Source organism: Notothenia rossii (genome assembly GCF_949606895.1).
Source record: "Notothenia rossii genome assembly, chromosome: 5".
NCBI classification, from domain to species: Eukaryota; Metazoa; Chordata; class Actinopteri; order Perciformes; family Nototheniidae; genus Notothenia; species Notothenia rossii.
The window spans coordinates 90,227,115-90,250,061 of NC_136903.1; the positions used below are offsets into that span (position 1 = coordinate 90,227,115).

Consider the following 22,947-nt stretch of genomic DNA (forward strand, 5'->3'; position numbering starts at 1 on the left):
AATGTAACTTATTACTTTAAAAAGACAGTAATAATAATAAGTAATATGTAATATATTACATTTTGGAAGTAACTTGCCCAACACTGATTACCAGTTAAGACACATATGTACATTTTTCCGGTTTAGCACTAGCAGCATCATAAACAATACATTTGATTTAGGATCATTCACAGCTACACTACCGAAGCCCATCGGCTGGTTGGAAAGAATACTAAAGCACATGAGGATAGTTTTATAAAAACTGCCAGAAGGGTGGACACATATTAGCTAACGTTAGCTATCAACCTAACAAGCTGGCCAACGAACATTAGCTAACTTTCACTAGCTACTTTACAAACCAGGAAACATTTGCTCTATCCCACTTAGCTAGCTAGTTTATGTTAGCTATATATCTAACAAGATAGCTAGCTAATGTTAGCTATCTAGCTGACTACTGAAAAATTGGTGGCTCGCTTAATTTAGGAATATTATTCAATATCCTACAGTTAGACTTGCAGTGCGAACTTGTGTCTACAGTTCTGGCAGTGAGTCATTTTAAAAACACTGTTGACTTTTATTAAGCTGACCGACCGCTGTCATATAGCCAGCAGCTGCTCACATCTGGAAACATCTTTTAAATTCCCAAATATGCGTTGTTTGGATAAACAAATCACATAAAGGTTATCTAAATGGTTAGTTTCTTACCCAGAAAAGTGTTACAACTTAATGACAGTCATTCAAAAGCTTTAAACACGGTTTCTTTGGCAGTCCTTTTCCAAGTAATAGCGCACATGCTCTAACCGGAAGAACAAACACAAAGTAAAGCAATGTGGAAACACCCCAGAGCAGGCAAAGCATCAGGTGAATTATTGACACTATTAAATGTTATTTTCTGTCCCAGGCTCTGAGTGTCAGTAATCACTACCCTGTGGAGGTGGAGCTGAAGGAGAAGCCTGAGGTGAAAACGGAGGTGGAGCTGGAGGTGGAGCAGATGGGGAAGCTGATGGTGGAGCAGATGGGGAAGCTGGAGCTGATGGTGAAGCAGATGGGGAAGCTGATGGTGAAGCAGATGGGGAAGCTGGAGCTGATGGTGAAGCAGGAAGCTCAGAGAAACAGGAATCCAGAGTAACCCTCGACTGGAGAAAGACCTCAGGGTAAAGATGTCTCTTGTTTCATCAACATCAGTGACACATACAGTATTAGACATTGGAGCAAGGCTGCCAACATTTGAGTTCAGCTTGGAGTGAGATTTTTTATTTTTATTTTTTTCTCCGAAAAAAGAAACGTTCATGTGTACAGTGTTACAAATGTATTGAACATGTACAAACTAGGGTTTCCCATTAATGTACCGGGCGATCCAGTGGAATACACACATACACAGTGCACCCGCGACTTTTACAATGAAGGCTCGATAATAGTGCTATTTTACAAGTGTGTGTGGGGGGGGGGGGGGGGGGGGGGTGGTCCTCACCTCCGGGGGGTCCGGGGGCATGCTCCCCCAGGAAGATTTTTTTTTTTAATATTGAAGTTCAACCTGGTGCACTTTGAGAGCAAAATGAATTTAAGGATACAGCTCTCAGCACCCATATGAAACAGAACTGTAAACAGATTTTCTTTTTCTTTATGGATATTTTACAAATCACTTTTAAACTGTATTCTTGTTTTACTGTCAAAGTATTTCATAACTGTTTTTCATTTATTCTCATAAATGGTGACCAAAACGTTTGAGACCCACTGAGATAACTAGACTAAAGTTAACTATCTAAACAGAGAGTCCCTTACCTCACTGAGCTGTAGTTATCTCTCTCAGTCTGACAGGACAGAGCTCTCCCTCTCCTTGTTTGAGAAACAGCTTCTATCCGTTAGCGCAGCTAGCTACCCAGATACTAACAACAACAATGCAAATAGTGACTTTGGTAGAAATATGCTGTATAATAGTAAAGTTATTTAAGATGATGCCATATTTATTGAAGATTTACATTATAAATATTCCCCACAATTATTCAAAAGCATATTATTCAAAACTCTGCTGTAGTATGAGCAACAGGAGACAATTGATGTGTGTAGTGAGTTTGGCAGTAATAAGCTGTATAATAGTGATTGAATATTATTGTATTCTCTTTTTTGGGAGTTGCACTTTGCAGACGGTCCCTGAGCACCCGGCTGCAGATAGAGACCAATGTAATGTGTCCAGCTCTGAGGACGGCGCGTATTGGATTTTTTGTGTTGATCAAAATGTGATTGTAGTTCGTTGTCAACCTTACCACGGTACTTAGAAGACGTCATTTGTGTCTGAATAACGTTTTGTTCATGAGTTATTGACCCGTGAAATCAGAATCTCCCAATATCGTTCCAACTTTACTGAACTAAGCCAGAAGACCGTCTCATTTCGTAGACCGCTCGGTTTGCTGTTCCTTCACTTTATTTGTGTATTTATATACATTTGTTTTGGACGAAAACTTAGCATGAGGAAAGGAAAGTGTGGCGTGAGTGCGTGAGATATGGGCTAATTGCGTTACTCTCACGCTCAATGCGTGAGTGTTGGCAGCCCTGCCTTGGAGTGTATTTAGTTGTGTTTTTTATGGCCTGTCCTACAAAAAAAGACCAAATAGGTTGATTGTTTAAGCAGCTTAGATTACGAGATTACGACCCATAGCCACGTTTTAAAATGTAGCACCTCTAGTGGTCGTGTAAGAAACAACATGCTCCCGTTTATTCGTTTATTCACAAATAACCCTCTCTGGAAAATCCTAAATTGTAGAATAGTTTGGCCATTAAAATGCATTTTGATTAGATTTCTAGCGAGAAGTGTATATTCTACTCTTAGAATCCACGTCCAGTCGATTTGTAGGATCTATAGTTTGATAGATATTACGAAGATGATTTGAGGTCTCGCCAGGATAACGTGTATGCAGCTTCCATGTAAAGTTAGCGTGGGTGAAAACAGTTTTTCCGGTCTCGAAGTTTTCATAATAAAACCGGATGTATTCCCCTCAATGTCAAATGATTACACAGTGATATCTGCATTACTCATCCACTAAAAAAACATCAGTTTATCTTTGTTAATTACAATGCTTTTGTGTTTTTAACCTTCAATTCAGAGAAGCAAATAGTTTTTTAGAAGTTTAGACACTACAGTTTCCGAAGACACTACACTACCCAGAATCCCCAACTATCGTTTGGGACTACAACATCCGCCTTGCTTTACAAACCCCGTGATTAGTCATCAAGCCCTGACATTGGGGTTGCGTTCCAATAGTCCATTTAGCTTAGGAACCTTCCTAACCAAGTGAAATGACCCGGAAGCCCTCAGTGGCAGCCATGTTAAGTGCCGTTCCAATTCTCCAAATGAAAGGAAAGGAGGTTTCAAACTTCCTTTATAACTTCCTTCAGCTTAGGAACCACTGGACCTCCCTCACCGAAAGGAGAGGAGAAAATTCTGCCCCACAATGCCTTGCAGCCGCAGCATTTGCCGTCACACAACAGTCGGCCGTTCACGGAAACAAACGATTATGACGGAGAAATTATATCATGAAAGTTACGGTGCTTATTAAGCATTTTAAAACGTATGTGGTAACTTGCCAAAGTGCTTTGTTTTGAACGTTCATCAGTATTATGTATAGACCTGTAAGTCAACTGCATGAGGAGTTGGAAAGGTAGTAAATAATATTTTTAAAAACTACAAAAAAATCCCTTTCTATCAGCTGTGCACCGTTATGGTGTAAATACACTGAACAAAAATATAAACTTAACACTTTTGTTTTTGCTCCCATTTTTCATGAGATGAACTCAAAGATCTAAAACATTTTCTATAAACACAAAATAACCATTTCTCTCAAATATTGTTCACAAATCTGTGATAGTGAGCACTTCTCCTTTGCCGAGATAATCCATCCCACCTCACAGGTGTGGCATATCAAGATGCTGATTAGACAGCATGATTATTGCACAGGTGTGCCTTAGGCTGGCCACAATAAAAGGCCACTCTGAAACGTGCAGTTTTGCTTTATTGGGGGGGTCTGGGGGGGTCCGAAAACCCTAGGGTTAAGTTTTGTGCTATCCATAAATATAAAAATGAAAAAAGTACTCCACAGTGTTTTCCGATGGAGAATCACTCCAGCTACTCTGGCCTGCAAGAGTCTACTTGTCAGAAGCACTGGTGGGTTTGCTATCCTGGCTCCAAAATGGTGGAATGAGCTCCCCATTGAAATCAGGACAGCAGAAAGCTTACACATCTTCTTCAGACTGAAAACTCATCTCTTTGGACTCCACTTCCAGAGATAGAATTACTAACAAAGCACTTATATACTAATAAAGGGCTGGCTTATCTAAAGCCAGTTGAGTAGCACTTGAAATGTTTGGCTCTATGAAACCTGATGTACTTATATGATTCTGTTTTCTTAAAGTTTGTATCTTCCTGGTCGAAAGTACTTATTTTAAGTTGCTTTGGATAAAAGCCTCAGCTAAATGCAATGTCATGTAATGAATCTCACATGAACAATACAATTACATTCCTTTTGAACTGATGACTTACAGGAGCCCAGAAGAAGAAGGCCGGGCCGGGAGCCACAAAGGGGAAAGGAGTGTAAACCAAGAGAAGAGGAATCAATCTTCAACATGTTATTATCTTAAAGTAGTTTTAGTTATTAGCTTTTAGTGATGAGCGCTGTTCAACCCTTATGTTGTGTTCAGGTCTCCCGTGACCCGTTTCAAGTTAGGGTTAGTAATTGTCACGGTTTGTGAAACAAGCAGGTCCCAAATGCAGATATAAACTGAAACTTCCTTTATTTCAAGGCTATGATCTATATATATCTATACAATGACACAAACAGAACACTCACCGCAGAACTAGTCAGGGAACAAGACGAACCGACCAAGACAGACAGACAACCCAGAACTTAAATACACACAAGACTCAATCACACAACAAGACACAGGTGAGGAGGGAGGAGAAAACACAGGGGCCCAGGTGAACATAATCAGACAATTAGACACACCAGGGAAACTAATGACAAGAGGAAAGCACAGGGGGAAAGGACCAGACAATAACCCAAAGGAAAACATGACATGGAAAACAGCAAAAACACCCAAACCTACAAAACTATAAACGTGACATAACATGAGAATCGTGACAGTAATGTGTCTTGGGGCCACAAAATACAATTACAACCGGATTGTATGGTTATGAATGCATGCTAAGTTAGTTATGAGTTAAAACAATATTGGATGATTGACCCGTGAACACCATGAACGGTATGTTACGGTATTCATGTTATGTCACATTTTTATGTCTAGGTTTGGGTGTTTTGCTGTTCTCCCTGTCATGTTTTCTTCCTGGTATTTGTTTGTCCGAGTTATATGTTGGATAAGAGCCCTTGAAATAAAGGTATTATTGTTATCTGCGTTTGGGTCCTACCTGCTTCACTCCTCATATCACGGTAATCAGCTTGCGAACACAACATAAGGGTTAAGTGTATGAACAGAATAGAGCTTGTATTGCTTCTTGATGTTTTTTGATGCAACTTCAAGTTCAGCAACAGAACAGTTTCAGTAATGGACACATGTTGTTAAATGAGAAATATTTTTACCTAAATTCATAGAATCTAAATGTTTGATAAATGAGGTAGAAGGTGAAGACTCCATTTAGGATTAAGTATTTTAACTATTTGGAGGGAAAAACAAGTTGTGTGGTTTTTGTGTTGTGTGACTTCGGTTAGTTCGGATTCAGCAAAAACAAACATACATTATCTGACAAGTCATCTGACAACTATCCTCAAGGTAAAGCACTTAAATGATTCTAAATATAGAATTTGTTTAATTGGCTAAAATACATTTAGCAGACTGTCACGATACAGCAATATGTTTCTGGGCCACACTGACGAGGATAAGTTCCTCATATCACTTCAATATAACCAAACTATCCATTTAAACTATATTCACAGACGCATGGCATATTACAGTATATCACTGCTTTTTAACTAACAATGCTTTTTGTTATCCGCAATAAAAAGAATCATGAAATTATATTTTGTGCTTTCTGTGTCATTAAAAACTACATGAATAATTGTATTAGGTTAATGTATTGGAGTTTTTTAAGAGTTTTTTGAACAACTGTTAGCAAGAAATGTCGTTAAATGAATACAAGTTTTAAAATGTTTTATCCATATTGAACTCCTACATGTTGTATAAAGGAGCCAAGGTTGCTTCACAACATTCAATGAGAGAAACAGCCAGATTCTGCTGACATCACAATGTGTGTTTCGGTTCCCATCATATTCTTTTTTATGACTTGTAAAGACACGGCATGGACAGGTGCGCTATTTTGTGAAAGAAAACATACAGATGGTGATGAGCTGCACGAGCTAACCAAAGTCTTTACGGTTGAATACAGAATCTCTGTCTGTCAGAATGATCCGATGAACAGTAAATGGAGTGGAAGTCCCAAATGATTACTACATGTCCTGATGTTAACACAAGGCCGTTGTTCCCATTTAGGAATTTCAACCAGGACCAACTTCAAATGTTGTTACAGTTTTTTTCCTGGTCTTCTCTAAAGAAGAGGGACCAATGGAAACGTTGTCATGTTGCCGTTGGTCACCATGGAAACATTCATTAGCTAACAATGACATTATTGTTCTATTAATATAAAGGGAGGTCAGGTACTCTTTAAAACAGCTGCTAGTTATGGGTACTTTTTACTGAAGTACATTTCAAAGCCTCTTTACTTTGACTTGAGTAAAGAAGTTTAGTCAGTACTTCTACTTTTACCAGAGTATTTTTAAACACGAGTATCTGAACTTCTACTTGAGTAAAGGATGTGTGTACTTTGATCTCTGCTGGAGGCTCTCAGTGATTGGGTGATAGACGTCTTTTGGGCCCCCTCCATCGGGCTGCCCACCAGCACCATCGCCAGTTTGTCCCGTGTCAGTTACTTCAGATAAAATAACATAAGACACACTTTATTAATCCCAGCAGTATGTAAAACAAGTACTCCACGGAATTAGAAATAAAAAGAGTGGAAAGTAAACAATTATACAATATAAACATCTCAAAATAGCAGATAAAACAGAACATAAAGAATGAATATATAGAAGTTGACCGTGAGAAGAAATACGTAAATTATCTGACAAATAAAACACTATTGAGGGGCTAACCTACAGCTGACGCAATATAAAAGTGGGATATTATTAACATTTTGTGTTTACAATGACATACTCAATTAAAAAAGTTAAGTTATATGTCCAGAAAGTTCCACTAGGTGGCGCAAGTAGTTTTTTCAGGAACCTGTTGCATGTTTGGAGCTGAAAATCAGAACATCTCTGATAATAAACAAACTGAATTAATTGTTCTGCTTTTATAGATTTAGTGTAATACATTTAAAATGCAGTGAAAAATAACAAAGTACAAACAGAGTACTGACACATGTGTACTTACCTTTTACCTTTCTTTAGTATTTCCATTAGTAATCCTTTTACTTCACTGCATCACACAGGGAAATAATGTACCTTTTACTCTTATACTGTTTTCTGACACCAAGTTATATCCATAAAAAGATAATAATATGCTCATCCAGTTTGATGTATTGCAGTTCTAAACTACTTATCTACCCAGTAGTATGCAAGACATCCACAATATGTCTAACATTGATGAACCACATAATTTAAATGGTTATACAAGCATTTGTTTCTGATCAAAACTGAATAATAGAATAAAATAATGGTGTGGAAGGAGCCATTCTGCATTATGAAAGCGTTTGATACATAAAGTACATTTTTATTTCAGTATTTAACCATTTTAATACAATATTATTTTTAATTTTGCTGAAGTTGAGGATCCGGGTACTTCTTCCAACGCTGGTCAGAGAGGAAAATGTTTAATTAGCAGCTGAATAATAATAATAAAAACTCTTCTGCTTCACACAGCACAGAGTTCAGTGGGAAGACATTTTGTGTGTTAGATTAACATTTGCATGCTTATTGTAGTTGTAAGGGCAATGCCTGTGGCACCATGGAGCATATGGGTGGGCTGGACCTGTATTTTACAGGAAAGGAGTGATCAGAGGGTCGAGTTGTCGATTCTTGTTCAGTTTTCATCTTCCTCACCCTCTCAGACTTTGAGTTGCGCGCGCTGCTAAAGAGACGCGCTACCATGGAAACCAAACAATGGTGTAGCTGTATTAAAGTCCGAGTGGAAACAGTCGTTAGTAAATCTGATTTAGTCAGAAATCGGGAGAAATGCGGGAGGGTTGGCAAGTATGACTGACACACACACACACACACACACACACACACACACACACACACACACACACACACACACACACACACACACACACACACACACACACACACACACACACACACACACACGCGCGCGCGCGCACACACACACACACACACACACACACACACACACACACACACACACACACACACACACACACACACACACACACACGGTTTTGTCACCATTGCCATAGCCCCACCAAAAATATTTTCCACCAGCCGCCACTGACTGCAGGGCAGGGGTTTTCAAAGTGTGGGTAGGTGAGCCTCCCCTCAGAGAACATAAGAACAGCCGCGCCCCCCCTCCCAATTATTATTGCTGTTATTATTATTATTATTGTTGTTGTTGCTGTAATGCAGGGGTATTCAATTGCATTTCAAAGAGGTCCAGTAAGAGAAAATGTAATTAAATGCTCTGTTTTTGCTGTCTGCCTTCCGCCATTTGAAATTACTCCGACTGTTTCTCTCCTCTTGTCTCGTCTCTGTGTGTGTGTTTGAATCTATCGTGCTGACTGCACCGATTTGATTGGCTGAGTAGTGTCACCTCCTTAAAATATTAAACAATAACTTTTTAAAACCTTTTTATTTTTATGTTTTAAACATATTGTATAAAACTCCCCCACTACTTGGACTATTCCTTGCACCCCTCTAGAATAAGCCCGAATGGTCTCAACCATATTGCATCAGTAACGTGCATTTGTTATTATAACAAGATCGCAAGGACGCTGGTAGCGATCGGAAAATTGAGTGTCGTTCAGTTTGTGTGTTGTGGAACATGCGTGTCCGTGCATGAAAATATACCACACACCCAATTACAATTGCATGTTCAATTCACTACCCTGGAAGTTGATACAGTTGTTAAAGTTGGAACAGCCTGTGGACAGCCGTTCTTCCTTGCATGTCAGTCGCCGACACCTTCTTACAGAGGACAGGCACATCTAGCTGCAGCACGACCCGTATATTTCCGCACGCCGTGTTCTCAAGACATATTTTTTTTAACATTTTCAACATGGTGGATAAATCCTTATATGCTCCCGGCAACACACTGAACGTCAACTTTGCCTCCTTATTACACTCACCCCTACTTTAGTGGGAACAATGAGTCTGCGTCTTTGATGCACACAGGAATAAACGCAGATCATACTCTGGCTGCAGCCTTTACCGGTACTTGCTTTTGATCAAAGTCAATGCGGAAAACCTGCACTCACACAGGTAGGTGGAGGTGAAGGGAATGAGCACTTTTACAGCCTTTTTGGCGAGGTGGGGGAACTCACTGTCCACAGACAGCCACAAGTGGGCAAGTGTCACTTTACTCGTCTTTTTCTCGTTCTTTTGTGTCTCACGCTGCGCCTCCCCTGAAGCTCTCTGGCGCCCCCCAGGGGAGGCGCGCCTCACACTTTGAAAACCGCTACTGTAGGGCATACAACAACAATAGGTGAGCAAACAAGTCATAAAACAATATTGACTTTAATAGTTTATTAGGGGGACACTACAACAGGTGCTCAGACAAAGGGCTAATACAGTATTATTAACCCACTATGTAAGGAACAATACGTTATTGGGCGCAATACAAAAGCTGAGCAAACAAGTCATACAAAATAATGACTACAATGGTTTACGGTCCACAGACACCTGTCACATCAAAAGGATTTAGGGGCGGGTCATAACGTTTTATTGGGGCTGATAAATCAGTCAGCATGTCATAAACACCAACTTGACAGAAACCAGTTTTTGCCACACTTTATAACCACCACACCTTCTCTGAGGTGCAGCGTCACAAACTAATGAAGCTCCTGTTAGACTACAAAACTGTGAGATCTTTGTGTTCACAATAAAAGTGTAGTTTCTGAGTGAATGTCCTCCATTGGTCTTGAATCTCATAACATCAGATACTCATTTTCCTCTTGGATGTTCTTCTTGACCCTTGAAGAAAGAGAACATGGTGATGCAGTGGTGTCTTTCAGGCATGGCCTTCCCTCACAGAAATGACAGGAAACATCAAATATGACATTATCGCAGAGCAAGTGTGTTGTTTATTAAAGAGGTGTGTTTGTGTGTTTAGGGGCTATAGATATCATCTTTTTTTTTTATTATTGTAATGTGTTTTTTAAGCTTCAACAGTAAACTACAAAAATGAATGAACATGAATGAACAGTATGAAGTTCATCAACATTAAAATATATTTTATTATCAAAATAATATTGAACTGTTATCAAAACTTAGTGCAACTATAGAAGCTTACTCTGTTCGGTTGTCTCAGTGCAATAATCACTTTTACCACGTTTTTTTACGGACAATATAAAGAGATAAATAGTAGCAATTCTCACCATGTGTTAAATAATCTTTACCTTCAACACATCGAAATAAGAAAGCTGACAAAAAAGTAATGTTGCTTGTTGCTTATTAACATCTAAATGTAAACTTTTCAAATGGAAAGAACACTCAAATTCACGCATTTGTAGGTGACCTAGCATGAGGTAATGTTTAATGGCATGCATATCAGTGTATTAGTCATTACTTCATCTATTCAAACCAAAGGTTTCTTGAGTCTTTGTACAGTATGTAAAAATAGTCTTCGTACCTCGGAGTCCGTGTTGAAGTTCACTGCACTGCTGTTACTTTACATAAACAAATATATATATGTAAAGTAACGTGTAGAATAGAAGCTTATTTACATGCGAACAATACCTGTCCTGTGTTGACGTCATGTGATGAGGAACTCTCTGTCATGTGATGAGGAACTCTCTGTCATGTGATGAGGAACTCTCTGTCATGTGATGAGGAACTCTCTGCCAATTTCTTTTGGAAAAAGTTATTACCACAAAAAATCAAAGGGTGGCTCAACACGCCATGAAATGGGAAATCATGAGCTCTAACGAAGAGAGGGATCAAAGGAACAATAAATATGCCAGGTTGTGTTTTTGGTGGTTTTTGGTTGTCAACCTATTTTTGTTTGTGAAATGTTGAAGTGATCCTCCTGACTGCATCTTTATTTCTTCTGTTTTTGTTTGTGTCTGAGATTGGAAAGTCATCTCCTATATGTTATTGTCATGTCCATGTTTGTGTCTTTAGCCTGTACAAAATAAGGTTGGGAACCGCTGCGTTAGATAATCATCTTCTCTTCATATCCACTTTTGAATTTACTAATATACACATACATTCATATATACACACATTTCATTAAGTAAATGTATTTCAGCTAATCAAAGCAGATACAACTTTATTTATACAGCACTTTTTATACACAAACCAAAAACATACACAAAAAACACCCAATACTAACCCACCCTCCCCAGGTAATAATAGAGTAACACATAGCTGTGTGATAAATAAGAACACTTATAACGAAACGGCAAAGTAGAAAGACACAAATGTCTCTCTGAACACACACACACACACACACACACACACACACACACACACACACACACACACACACACACACACACGCACGCACGCACGCACACACACACACACACACACACACACACACACACACACACACACACACACACACACACACACACACACACACACACACACACACACACACACACAGGGCCGTCCCTGGGCAACTTGGGGCCCCAAGCGACATTGTGAGATGAGGTCCCCCCCCCCCCCCCCAACCGACAGGAGTGAAAAAAAATGTTTGGGAAACAAAGTGCTTTGCAAATATAATTCCTGTTTATTATTATTATCAACACAGTTACTTTTTTTTACAGTGAGGTAAATGGTAAATGTCAAAACATGCTTATGACATGCTCAAAAACGGATATTTCTTAAATGTGTATTCAAATGTAGTTCCCTCTGTCAGCAATGTATCGACAACTACACACACATTTCTCTCAGTATTTCTCTGTGTTGTGGTTGACATGATGATGACTGTTAGGAGTTAAGGGGAGAGGCTGAGCGTCACCAAGACATTTGCAAATTGACATAACAATGAATAAAAGGGGAAAAAATGCTCCATGTTTTTTAGGCTGTAAACTTTTAAATCCATCCCTTGATGCTTTTCCCCCTGAAAACATTCCTCCTCCTCCAGCGGAGAACAGCAGAAAGTATATATATAAACTATAAAACATCATCTCCAGTTTATTTAATGCATTTGTTTCAAAACTAGTTTCCTCATGTTCTCAGAGTGAGACAAATCAGAGAAAGAAATACGTCCTACACTTCATCCAGTACGTTAATCAAGTAAATAGATAAATGATTTATTGATGAGTGCACATTGTTTACCACTCAATACAAGAGGCTCAATAAATACAGAGATGTCTGTGTAATCAGAGCATGCCTTATGTTTGGCACCCTGAATGACTCGCTGCCAACTCAACCGTGAATTAAGCATCAACAGTTGAGTGTTTTCTTCCAGTTGTGAGATCAGAAAACCCTGGATGTGTTTTTCATATTTGATGTAATTAAAAAAACTATAATATTAAAATATCCTGTTTTGTTTGTTCTTTAAGGATTGATTCATTTACTACTGTCTCTCTCTGGTATGTATTTGTCTGAACTAGACTTATGTTATATCGGGGGGTATATGCGGGGACAGAGCCTTCTCTGTGGCAGCCCCGAAGCTCTGGAACTCCCTCCCCCAAGACCTCCGTGAGTCTGAGTCCCTCACCCTGTTCCAGTCCCGCCTCAAAACTCACCTCTTCAACTCTGTATCCATAAGCCCCCCCCCCTCTCAACCAACTTCCTCCTGACTGCTTTTCTGTTTTTTTGTTTTTTTGTGTTTGTCTACCCTCCCTCCCAAATGTAAAGCGTCTTTGGGTTCAAGAAAAGCGCTATAGAAATATAATTTATTATTATTATTATTATATATTCAGTAGAGTTGTGTAGTTGCGAGCTTCCTCTGGTCTCCTGTGATGGCGCAGTATCCCCTTTGAGCCTGAGTACAGAAGCTGTTATAAATTGATTATTTTTAGAGTTTAGAGCCACATTTGTATTATAAACTTTTAAAGGTCCCATGTCGTTCTTTTCCGGTTAGTACCCGTCCCCTTGTGTGTTATGAAGGTTTTTATGTACGGTCTGCAGAGTCAAGCCGTTTAGGACAGAGAGTGAATACACATACTTTACAGAGATGCTGTATGAGAAACCAATGTGAGTTTGGAACATTGAACAATGTAAGTCTATTCTAGTAGACCTCAACAATGGAATTATGATCACTAGAAACATGACATGGGACCTTTACATCTTGCTGCTTTTTAACTCTATATTTTAACCGGTTGAAGGATTTGAGCCCTTTGTCGTCTGGAAGTTAACAGAGAATCTAACGTTAGCCTTTAGCTCGTAGCCCCTCAGCACAGTTTCCACGGAGAAACTCACTTTTTACATTTTTTTTTAAAATAGGTTTTTATCAGTCGGTCTGGTTTATTTGTAGAGGAGACTTTTCTCCAGTGAAATCTTACTACTAGTCAGTGTGTTACCTTCGGGGACCAGTGGCGGTTCAAGAACATTTTACATGGGGTGGCAAAGGGGGGGCAAGAGGTCATGCCAGGGTGGCATGGGAGGGCGGACAGTACGTGGTATTTGTATATATAACCTATTTATTGTTAAATCATGCCCTAACAAGTGCTCTTAAAGCACAAGAGAAACAAGGTGTTCAGAGAAACAAACTCAAATATAGTATAAAACAGCAGAAAATACTCATGAATTAGAATTCTGCTTACTGTAAGTACAGTAAAAGTATTTCGTTATAATTAAGTACACAAATGACATCACCCATCTCTTCAGAGAGCTAAAGGTGAGCTGTGCAGCAACACATTTCAAAACATATTTGTCAATACTAAGAGCCGCTAGATTGAGCTGCTGTAATGGAATATGCAAGGAGAATAAAAACATACCATGTGGTCCAGCTGGAGTCTCCTCTGCCTCCTGATCCCTGCCTCTGGCCCTCTCTCTGACACTTCATATTTATTCCTCACATACATGTCTTCTTCTTCACTAATGTCTTGAATCTCTTCCTCCTCTTCCTCCTGCTCTGACCCTCCTGGTCTCTTCAGTGAACTCTCTTTTCCTTTTCCTCTTTCTGTTCGTCCTGATCACTTTTCAGATAGCCTATGTCTTTTTGTTGTTGTTGAATCACTCCAGCTACTCTGGCCTGCAAGAGTCTACTGGTGAGAAGCACTGGTACAAATGCTTGTATAACTTTACACGTTAGGGCCATGTAGCTGATAAGTAGCATATAATAAATATAACATCAGAAAGTATTTATCAAACGCACAGGCAGCTGTGTTCAGACCCAGTTTGACGGTAAAGGATGTATCCTGGTTTAATTCATCTGGCCTCATTGCTGTGATGTGTAGTTTACATGGATTTAATAGTACCACATAGTTAACCCTGTAAGGGCACTGGTTATAATTTTACAACATTACTTTAAGCTATCCTAAAAGAGTCAGTACATGTTTTGTTTTTTTGAAGACTTCATTTACATAGTCACAAGGCCCTTTTGTTCAGCCTCACTATGCTATTGGATATTACATTTGTTTATAGGTCCTGCCCTCTGGCCATACACTCAAACAACTTCCGCATTTTCAAACGAGCAACATCTCTTTGTTTTATCGGACTGGATTTGTCAGATTCAAGTAAGTAAAATGCCTCAAATGTTTTTTTTTGTGATTATTACAATGTCTAGAACATGTACATATTCAGTTATTGTGGAATACATTCATCAAATTTGATTTTGAGCAGCTTATGTCTTTGTTGCAATATTACGTACCCGGGTCTGTGTGGTAGTCAAAATAGCTTGAGCACCTGTCATGGGCCCCGCCCTTCTTATATGTTCACATATAGAAATAAAACACTAGAAATATAATGTCTTTGATGATTCACTATAACTAAGTTCCAAATGTGTAAGATTTTGAATTAAGACCAGAATTTAATAAATTAATACATTATTTCTGATAAAAGTATGTGAACTTATATCTGAAGCAATATTTTAAACTCTTCTTGTATCTTATCAGTTAATTACAAAAATACATTGAACTCTTCTCTGGTTCTGGCAGAAACAGTTCTTTCTGAAATGTGTTGGGACACTTCCCTTTTAGTATCATAATTAGCCTATTTGCATTAGCCAGACAGCATTGTGCGAATTGTTGAACTGGTTTATTGAATGCATGGGTGTAGGCAGGCCCGCCCCTCCCTACGCGCAGATCACGCAGACTGCTCACCTCGCGGAGGGGGCCTCACCTCACGGAGGGGGCCTCATCTGAATCGCAAACCCCCCGTAGAACCGCCCCTGTCGGGGATAATCCAGTTTATGGATAAAACATGCTGATCCAACACTTTATATCAGAGGAGATGCTAAAATCTCCAGAACCAGGAACACTGATGGAATCCTGGAGTAGACTACAACTCCCATGATGCAACATTGCACAACCGCTACCCCACAGTCCAGCTTTTACTTTTGATTTCATTGAGAGACAGAAAGTATTTGGTATCTATGAACTAATTTCCAGTACATTTTTATATGTATTTTTATATTACAAAACATGAGGATTTCTTATATATGAAATCATCCAACAGTATCAAAGAAAACACCGCATCAAAAATCTACAGCTGCTTTCACATTCAGAAAATAATAAATCAACTATATAATATATATAATAATACACATTAAATGCCTTATGTTTCTGCATTATAGAAAGGTAACTTGAGAATTGTCACGTCAATTTTTCCCCACATTTGTATTATGAATTGTGAATCATCCATCATTATTGTGAAATCTCAAAATAAGTTTCATTTTCATTTAACATCCCTTCTTCCTATAAGATCATGTTCAAATCCTGTGTCTGTGTGTGTGTGTGTGTGTGTGTGTGTGTGTGTGTGTGTGTGTGTGTGTGTGTGTGTGTGTGTGTGTGTGTGTGTGTGTGTGTGTGTGTGTGTGTGTGTGTGTGTGTGTGTGTGTGTGTGTGTGTGTGTGTGTGTGTGTGTGTGTGTGTGTGTGTGTGTGTGTGTGTGTGTGTGTGTGTGTGTGTACTCCCTGCCTCTTTTTACACGCCTTTTTTGATAGCTGCCACACCTGACATTATGACGTTAACACTGAGAAAAAGGAGGTGTGTAAACATTTAAAACTGTAAACAAGGCCAAAGTATTTAGATCCTTTACTTTAGTAAAAGTACATATCCCACAATATGAAAATACTTCACTACAAGTCCTGCATTCACTGACTTTTTCTGCTTTTTGGGGGTTTCCCTCTTCTGTAGTGTGTCCTATACAATAGGTGTTAGTGGATGTAAATGGTTTGCAGAGACTAAAATCACTGTGTTAGATAAATAGATAGATCTTATAGGCAGAGAGATAGATAGATAGAGAGATAGAGAGATAGATAGATAGATAAATAGATAGATCTTATAGGCAGAGAGATAGATAGATAGAGAGATAGAGAGATAGATAGATAGAAAGATAGATAGATTGATAGATTGACAGAGGATTTCCAACACAATAAAAGTACTTAATTATATTGTTGGTATTAGTAGGCGTACTACGAGTCCAGCAGTATCAATTTAATTAACAACTAATCGTAAAATTGTATTTTGATCACTCATCAAAGATAGCAGGAAACATGCATTATGTGCTATGGAGGGGACTTTGACAGAGGATTACTCACAAAGTACACAGCAAAAGTACTTCATTGTTTTTCTGTTAGCAGTCAAACTAGTACTGAGTCCAACACTGACAGATCTATTAAGAACTTATGGTAACAAATATTTATATCGCTCATCAAATATAGCAGGGGATGAAGAGCTACAGATTTCAGGGTTCACCCCTGACCCTGAATTTACTCTGACACAGCAACATCTATATTGATTCTTCTACAGCCAACTCACAGGTGTATCATTGCTTTGATAAAAAAGGTTATTCCTATACCCCTTTTAGAAGTGAAGATATACTCATTCCTTCTAGGCATGTCATTTTTGAGGATTAGGGCCCAGGGCTCAAGAGGTTACATCTCCTGACAATGTTGTCCATTTTAGACATAGACTTATGATATTTACAGCCCTTAATAACATTTGTTTTCTGGGCTCAATGTGTGTCTTGGCCTTTTTCGTTGGGATTGCTAAATTCACCTTGTTTTCTCTTGTGTATAATATTATCTCAGTTTCTTTAACCGGATACTGTAGTGCTTCAATGCAAGTGTATCTCAGCAAACGAGTGCTTTTGTTTTGAAATCACTTCCGAGAGTTTAGCCCCGCCCCTTGCTACAATGACCATTATATAATTTAGTAAAAAGCAAAGCAAAAAGTGAAAAAACCTCTCAGACGCTCTTCCGTTTACTTGTTCGATAAAGAAAAACAAATGGTCCGAAGATACACAGACTACGGTATGAACTGTTTTGCAAATGCTAATGTATTATTGGAAAAAGAGAAGATAAAATAAGTTGCAAATCTGTTCCCGAAAACTATTTAGGAAGTCAATTTGGACTGGAAGTTGTATATCCTTAATAACATTCCCTTTTTAAATAATTTGTCAAAATACACTTACATAAAGACAACCCGATGCCATTTGATGTTTTCCTCTGCTGATCCATTTACCACTTCCTCTTCTATTTCCAATGTTCCCACTCATTTCTTCTCGTGATAGCAGCAGGGCTCCCGGAAGAGCATTGACTCATTCTCAATATCCAAATGTGATGTTATGACGTTAACACTCCACAGCAAGTCCTGAATTCAGAGCCTTGTTTTAAGAGGCTCTATTCTTCTTTTTCGGGTTTCCCATTTCCTGTATATTCTATATGTGTGTGTGCATGTAAATGGTCTGCAAAGGCTCAAAACCCTGTGTCCTAAAACCCGGGAAATACTTTTTTCACCACTTTCTGTCACCTCGTCTGGAAGTCAATGGTTTTCTGAATGTTGTTTTGGTTGTTTTATCCTGAAATAAGGTCTGTGGTTAACACAAGCTGAAGAGATGTTTACTTAAAATCAGTAAATATCCAGTGTCTGTTGATTGTCTATATATAGGATATACATATTTTATACATATCTTTATATATATTTGTATTTTGTATTCGGGATTGTGGGAAACGGTATTTCGATCACTCTGTCTGTTCACACAAACTGAAAGATTGACAATAAAGTTGACTTTGATATCATTTTTACTTCAGGCAATTGCATTTACCCTTCAAACATCTTAAAGTGGTGTTGATATGTGCAGATTATCCTGCTGAACTAAACATGTAAGTATCATGAACATGTGTTAGCGACAGAGATGATTTCTCCCATAAATGGAAACCCAATAGAGAAAGTAAATGTGTCAGGTATTGGATGAAGAGTAAAATAGTTTCTTTAAATGGACATACAGTATACTCTCGTTAAGTACCTTGTAATTGAGTACAGCACTTTAGTAAATGTTCTTAGTTACTGTCCACCACTGGCCTTGATAATATGTTGGGTGTATCGGTTTAAATCTATTAAATTAATTTGATTTGGATTTTTAGTCAAAATGAAGATCGCTGCCTTCAATGTGAAGAGACTGGGATTGGATAAAGTCAACAAGGAGGACGTACGGGATAATATCATTAAGGTAACTCACCGTAATGAAACACAAAAGTTTGTTGTGTTTGTACATGATGAGAAAATTAAAGGAAAGGAGCAGTTTTTTTATGCATTGAAAACATTTATACAATTTAAAAATAGCTTTTAGTTCTATGCTTTCTTTTCTCTGTGGTTGTGTTTTGCAGATTGTGTCTCGGTACAGCGTGGTGCTGCTGGAGGAGGTGATGGATGTGAGTGGTGTGGCCATGCCACTGCTCCTCCAACACCTTAATGCCTATGGGTGAGTTCTCCACACATAGAAGCATGCACATTCATTTAAAGGGGCCCTATTCTGCAGGTTCAGGTTCAAAATGTGTTTTTAGGGTCCTGTGACATGTTTACTTGCTTTAATGTTCAGAAAGCTCTTTATTTTTCTCACACTGTGCTGCAGCACCTCTTTTCACTGTTGCCTAAAAACAAATGTTGATAATTACATCTTATGGGGCATCCACAATGATACAACCAAATGATTGATGATGAGATATTCAGTTCCAGTTGTTTCTGTTTTCTGGCAGAGATAACAGAAGGAATCCGTACAACATGCTGTGCAGTGAATCTCTGGGACCGGAGGGTCACAAGGAGAAGTTTGTCTACTTCTACAGGTCAGAAACACAAGTACAGACAATCCTGTGTGTGGTTCAAAGACCTTTTTGTGCAACCAGTGCCTTCATTATAGAGACAGACCTGACATGGGGAGTGATGACACACGGAAAATGGTCTTAGAACTGGATTCAGACCAAGCCTCAGTACACATCAATCTACCAATTGAGCTATACGTTATGTCTCCCAGGAATTAAAATATGTCTTAAATTGGTAACAGCCACATTCAATTGGATAATTATGATTGAAAAACTGTTTGGAATAACAAAGACAAAAAAAACAGTAATGTTTGTTGTTGAACCAGTAATCTGTGACACATTACATTACTCTTCTTTGAGACGCTTGACTTCAATCTTTTAACTCCTACAATTTATTTGTTGTCTATGGTTCAGTAGCTAAGACCCAGAACATCATAGGCTTTACAAATCATCACATTGTGCCGTTGGGCCAAACTCTACATACATTTCCTACAAGGCTCTACTGAAAAACTTCAAGTGGTTTATGAGCTATCTCACTAACTAATAAAAATACATGAATAAACAAACAAAACATAAAATGTGTGTTTATAAGCTTTATAATACGGTACATTTTTGTGGATTTGTGTTTCAGAAAGAAAGAAGTGGAAATGATAAGATCCTACCAGTACGGAGGAAATGCTGAAGATGTGATCACCAGACAGCCTTTCATTGTCCTTCTCAATTGTTCAAACACAGGTGTGTGTGTGTGTGTGTGTGTGTGTGTGTGTGTGTGTGTGTGTGTGTGTGTGTGTGTGTGTGTGTGTGTGTGTGTGTGTGTGTGTGTGTGTGTGTGTGTGTGTGTGTGTGTGTGTGTGTGTGTGTGTGTGTGTGTGTGTGTTGTTGGAGCAAACATAAAACAGTGGTGGTGGCTTAAAGCCCACCTCTGCTCCGCGCCGTCCGTTAGATGAGCCTGGTCACATTAATAAGAAGAAGGAGTTCAAAACACCGGCATAAAAGTTATAACAATAATCTGATTGATTTTAATGGTAAAGAAAACCCATACAAGTTACAGAGTACTCCGAACTTCCAGTTCTACTGCCGTGCGATACAGGTATCGGGACCAGCCAGTCAGAAACAGGAAGCGCCCTGCATGAATAAACAACAGTATACATAGACAGATTTGGAGGCAGTCGATTTCACTCTTAAACGAATCAGAGTTTTGGGAAAAAAGTATTTTACTTCTGAACAGAGCATGAGAGCTTCGGACAGAGTCAATCTTTTATCTTGCACCTGAATTCAATCCTTTACTTTCCCAGGGAATATTTCACACAAACTATTCTTTCCCAGACAATCAAATATTGTACACAGATATATTGGTGCCCAGAAAGGACCTTGAAAAGAATATGTGTGTGTGTGGTGTGCTGGTATCGAGGTCAGTGAGTGTGAGTGAGAAGGTTATATATATATAGGATTACTTGAAAACAGTCCCCAATAATACATGTTTACTTTAAACAGTTTAGAACAAACAAATTAACGTGTGTGTGTGTGTGTGTGTGTGTGTGTGTGTGTGTGTGTGTGTGTGTGTGTGTGTGTGTGTGTGTTGTTTGTTTGCCTCCAGTTGTGAAGGATCTGGTGTTGATCCCGGTCCACACCAAACCAAGTAACGCAGAGGCGGAGCTGAACGCTCTTCATGATGTGGTTGAAGGTGCGAGGGAGATGTGGCAGACTGATGTAAGTGTTTAAAATATTAATGATGGGTTTGAGAGAAAAACAATATGTGAAAAATATTTACATTTTGCAAAATTTGTTTAAACTTAGATTACCTTCAGTATGAATAAAGTAAAAACAAATGAACATAATGTGATTTTCCATTCTGAATTTGGTTGTGTCGTTCTTTCTTCTGCAGAACATTATGATTTTGGGAGACTTTAATGCCGATGAACCGTATCTCTCCAACGAGCAGAAGGAAGCGCTCCGTATCTCCTCCGCTCGTTATCATTGGCTGATAGACGATGATGTGAACACCACGACTAGTAACAAAACACAAAACACCTACGACAGGTAATACACATTTCATTGTTACAGTTTAATCCAAGCATAATTTGTGTTTGTTAAAAAAATGAATTGTGCTGCATTTCCAAACAACAGGATCGTGGTTTACGGAGAGAGCATGCTGGAGGCCATCGTCCCTGACTCAGCCAAAGCCTACAACTTTGAGGAAGAGTTGAACTTGACACAAGAAAAAGTGAGACTCATGTTTAGGGGTTGGGTATCGTTGGTACGATGAGATGTTACCCCCCCGGTCTCCCCTACTGTAACACTGAAACCTGCTGAAGTGACACAGCCCAACCCATTACCGGTTTAAATACATATATTTACATTTTTCCGGTTTAGCAGTAGCAGCATCATAAACAATACATTTTATTTGGGATTATTAACAGCTACACTACCGAAGCTCATAGTCTAGTTGGAAATAATACCACATATTAATAAAGCACATGTTGATAGTTTTATAAAAACTGCCAGAACGGTGCTTTAGCTAGGAACGTTAGCTTTTGTCACCCTAACAAGCTGGCCAACGAACATTAGCTAACTTTCGCTATCTACTTTACAAACTAGGAAACATTTGCTTTCTATCTCACTTAGCTAGCTAGTTTATGTTAGCTATATATCTAACAAGATAGCTAGCTAATGTTAGCTATCTAGTTACCTATTGACAAATGTGTGGCTCGCATAATTTAGGACTATTATTCAATAACCTACGGTTAGACTTGCAGTGTAAACTTGTGTCTACAGTTCTGGCAGTGAGAGTCATTTTAAAAACACTGTTGACTTTTATTAAGCTGACCGACCGCTGTCATATAGCCAGCAGCTGCTCACAGCTGGAAACATCTTTTAAATTCCCAAATATCCGTTCTTTGGATAAACAAATCACATAACGGTTATCTAAATGGTTAGTTTCTTACCCGAAAAAGTGTTACAACTTAATGACAGTCATTCAAAAGCTTTAAACACTGTTTCTTTGTTAATCCTTTTCCAAGTAATAGTGCACATGCTCTAACCGGAAGAACAAACACAAAATAAAGCAATGTGGAAACACCCCAGAGCAGGCAAAGCATCAGGTGAATTATTGACACTATTAAATGATATTTTCTGTCCCAGGCTCTGAGTGTCAGTGATCACTACCCTGTGGAGGTGGAGCTGAAGGTGGAGCTGAAGGCGGAGCCGGAGGTGGAGCTGATGATGGAGCTGAAGGTGAAGCCGGAGGTGGAGCTGGAGGTGGAGCTGGAGGTGGAGCTGGAGGTGGAGCCTGAGGTGGAGCTGGAGGTGGAGCCGGAGTTGGAGCTGAAGGTGAAGCCGGAGGTGGAGCTGGAGGTGGAGCTGGAGGAGAAGCCGGAGGTGGAGCTGGAGGTGGAGCCGGAGTTGGAGCTGAAGGTGGAGCCGGAGGTGGAGCTGGAGGAGCAGATGGAGAAGCTGATGATGGAGCAGAAAGCTCAGAGAAACAGGAATCCAGTGAGACCCTCGACTGGAGGAAGACCTCCGGGTAAAGATGTCTCTTGTTTCATTAACATCAGTGACACACATCAGACATAG

The 22,947-nt window shown here is 39.1% G+C and overlaps 1 protein-coding gene across 1 annotated transcript in view; it reads left to right on the forward strand.

Moving 5' to 3' along the window:
- The window catches only part of LOC307041498 (uncharacterized protein), a 185,991-nt gene that overhangs the window by 56,793 nt on the left and 106,251 nt on the right, over nucleotides 1-22,947 (forward strand). The window contains exons 6-10 of the mRNA XM_079684947.1: nucleotides 20,972-21,084; nucleotides 21,260-21,414; nucleotides 21,502-21,598; nucleotides 22,516-22,728; nucleotides 22,789-22,897. Coding sequence (XP_079541073.1) covers nucleotides 20,972-21,084; nucleotides 21,260-21,414; nucleotides 21,502-21,598; nucleotides 22,516-22,728; nucleotides 22,789-22,897 — 687 coding nt within the window. The remainder of the gene's footprint in view (nucleotides 1-20,971; nucleotides 21,085-21,259; nucleotides 21,415-21,501; nucleotides 21,599-22,515; nucleotides 22,729-22,788; nucleotides 22,898-22,947) is intronic.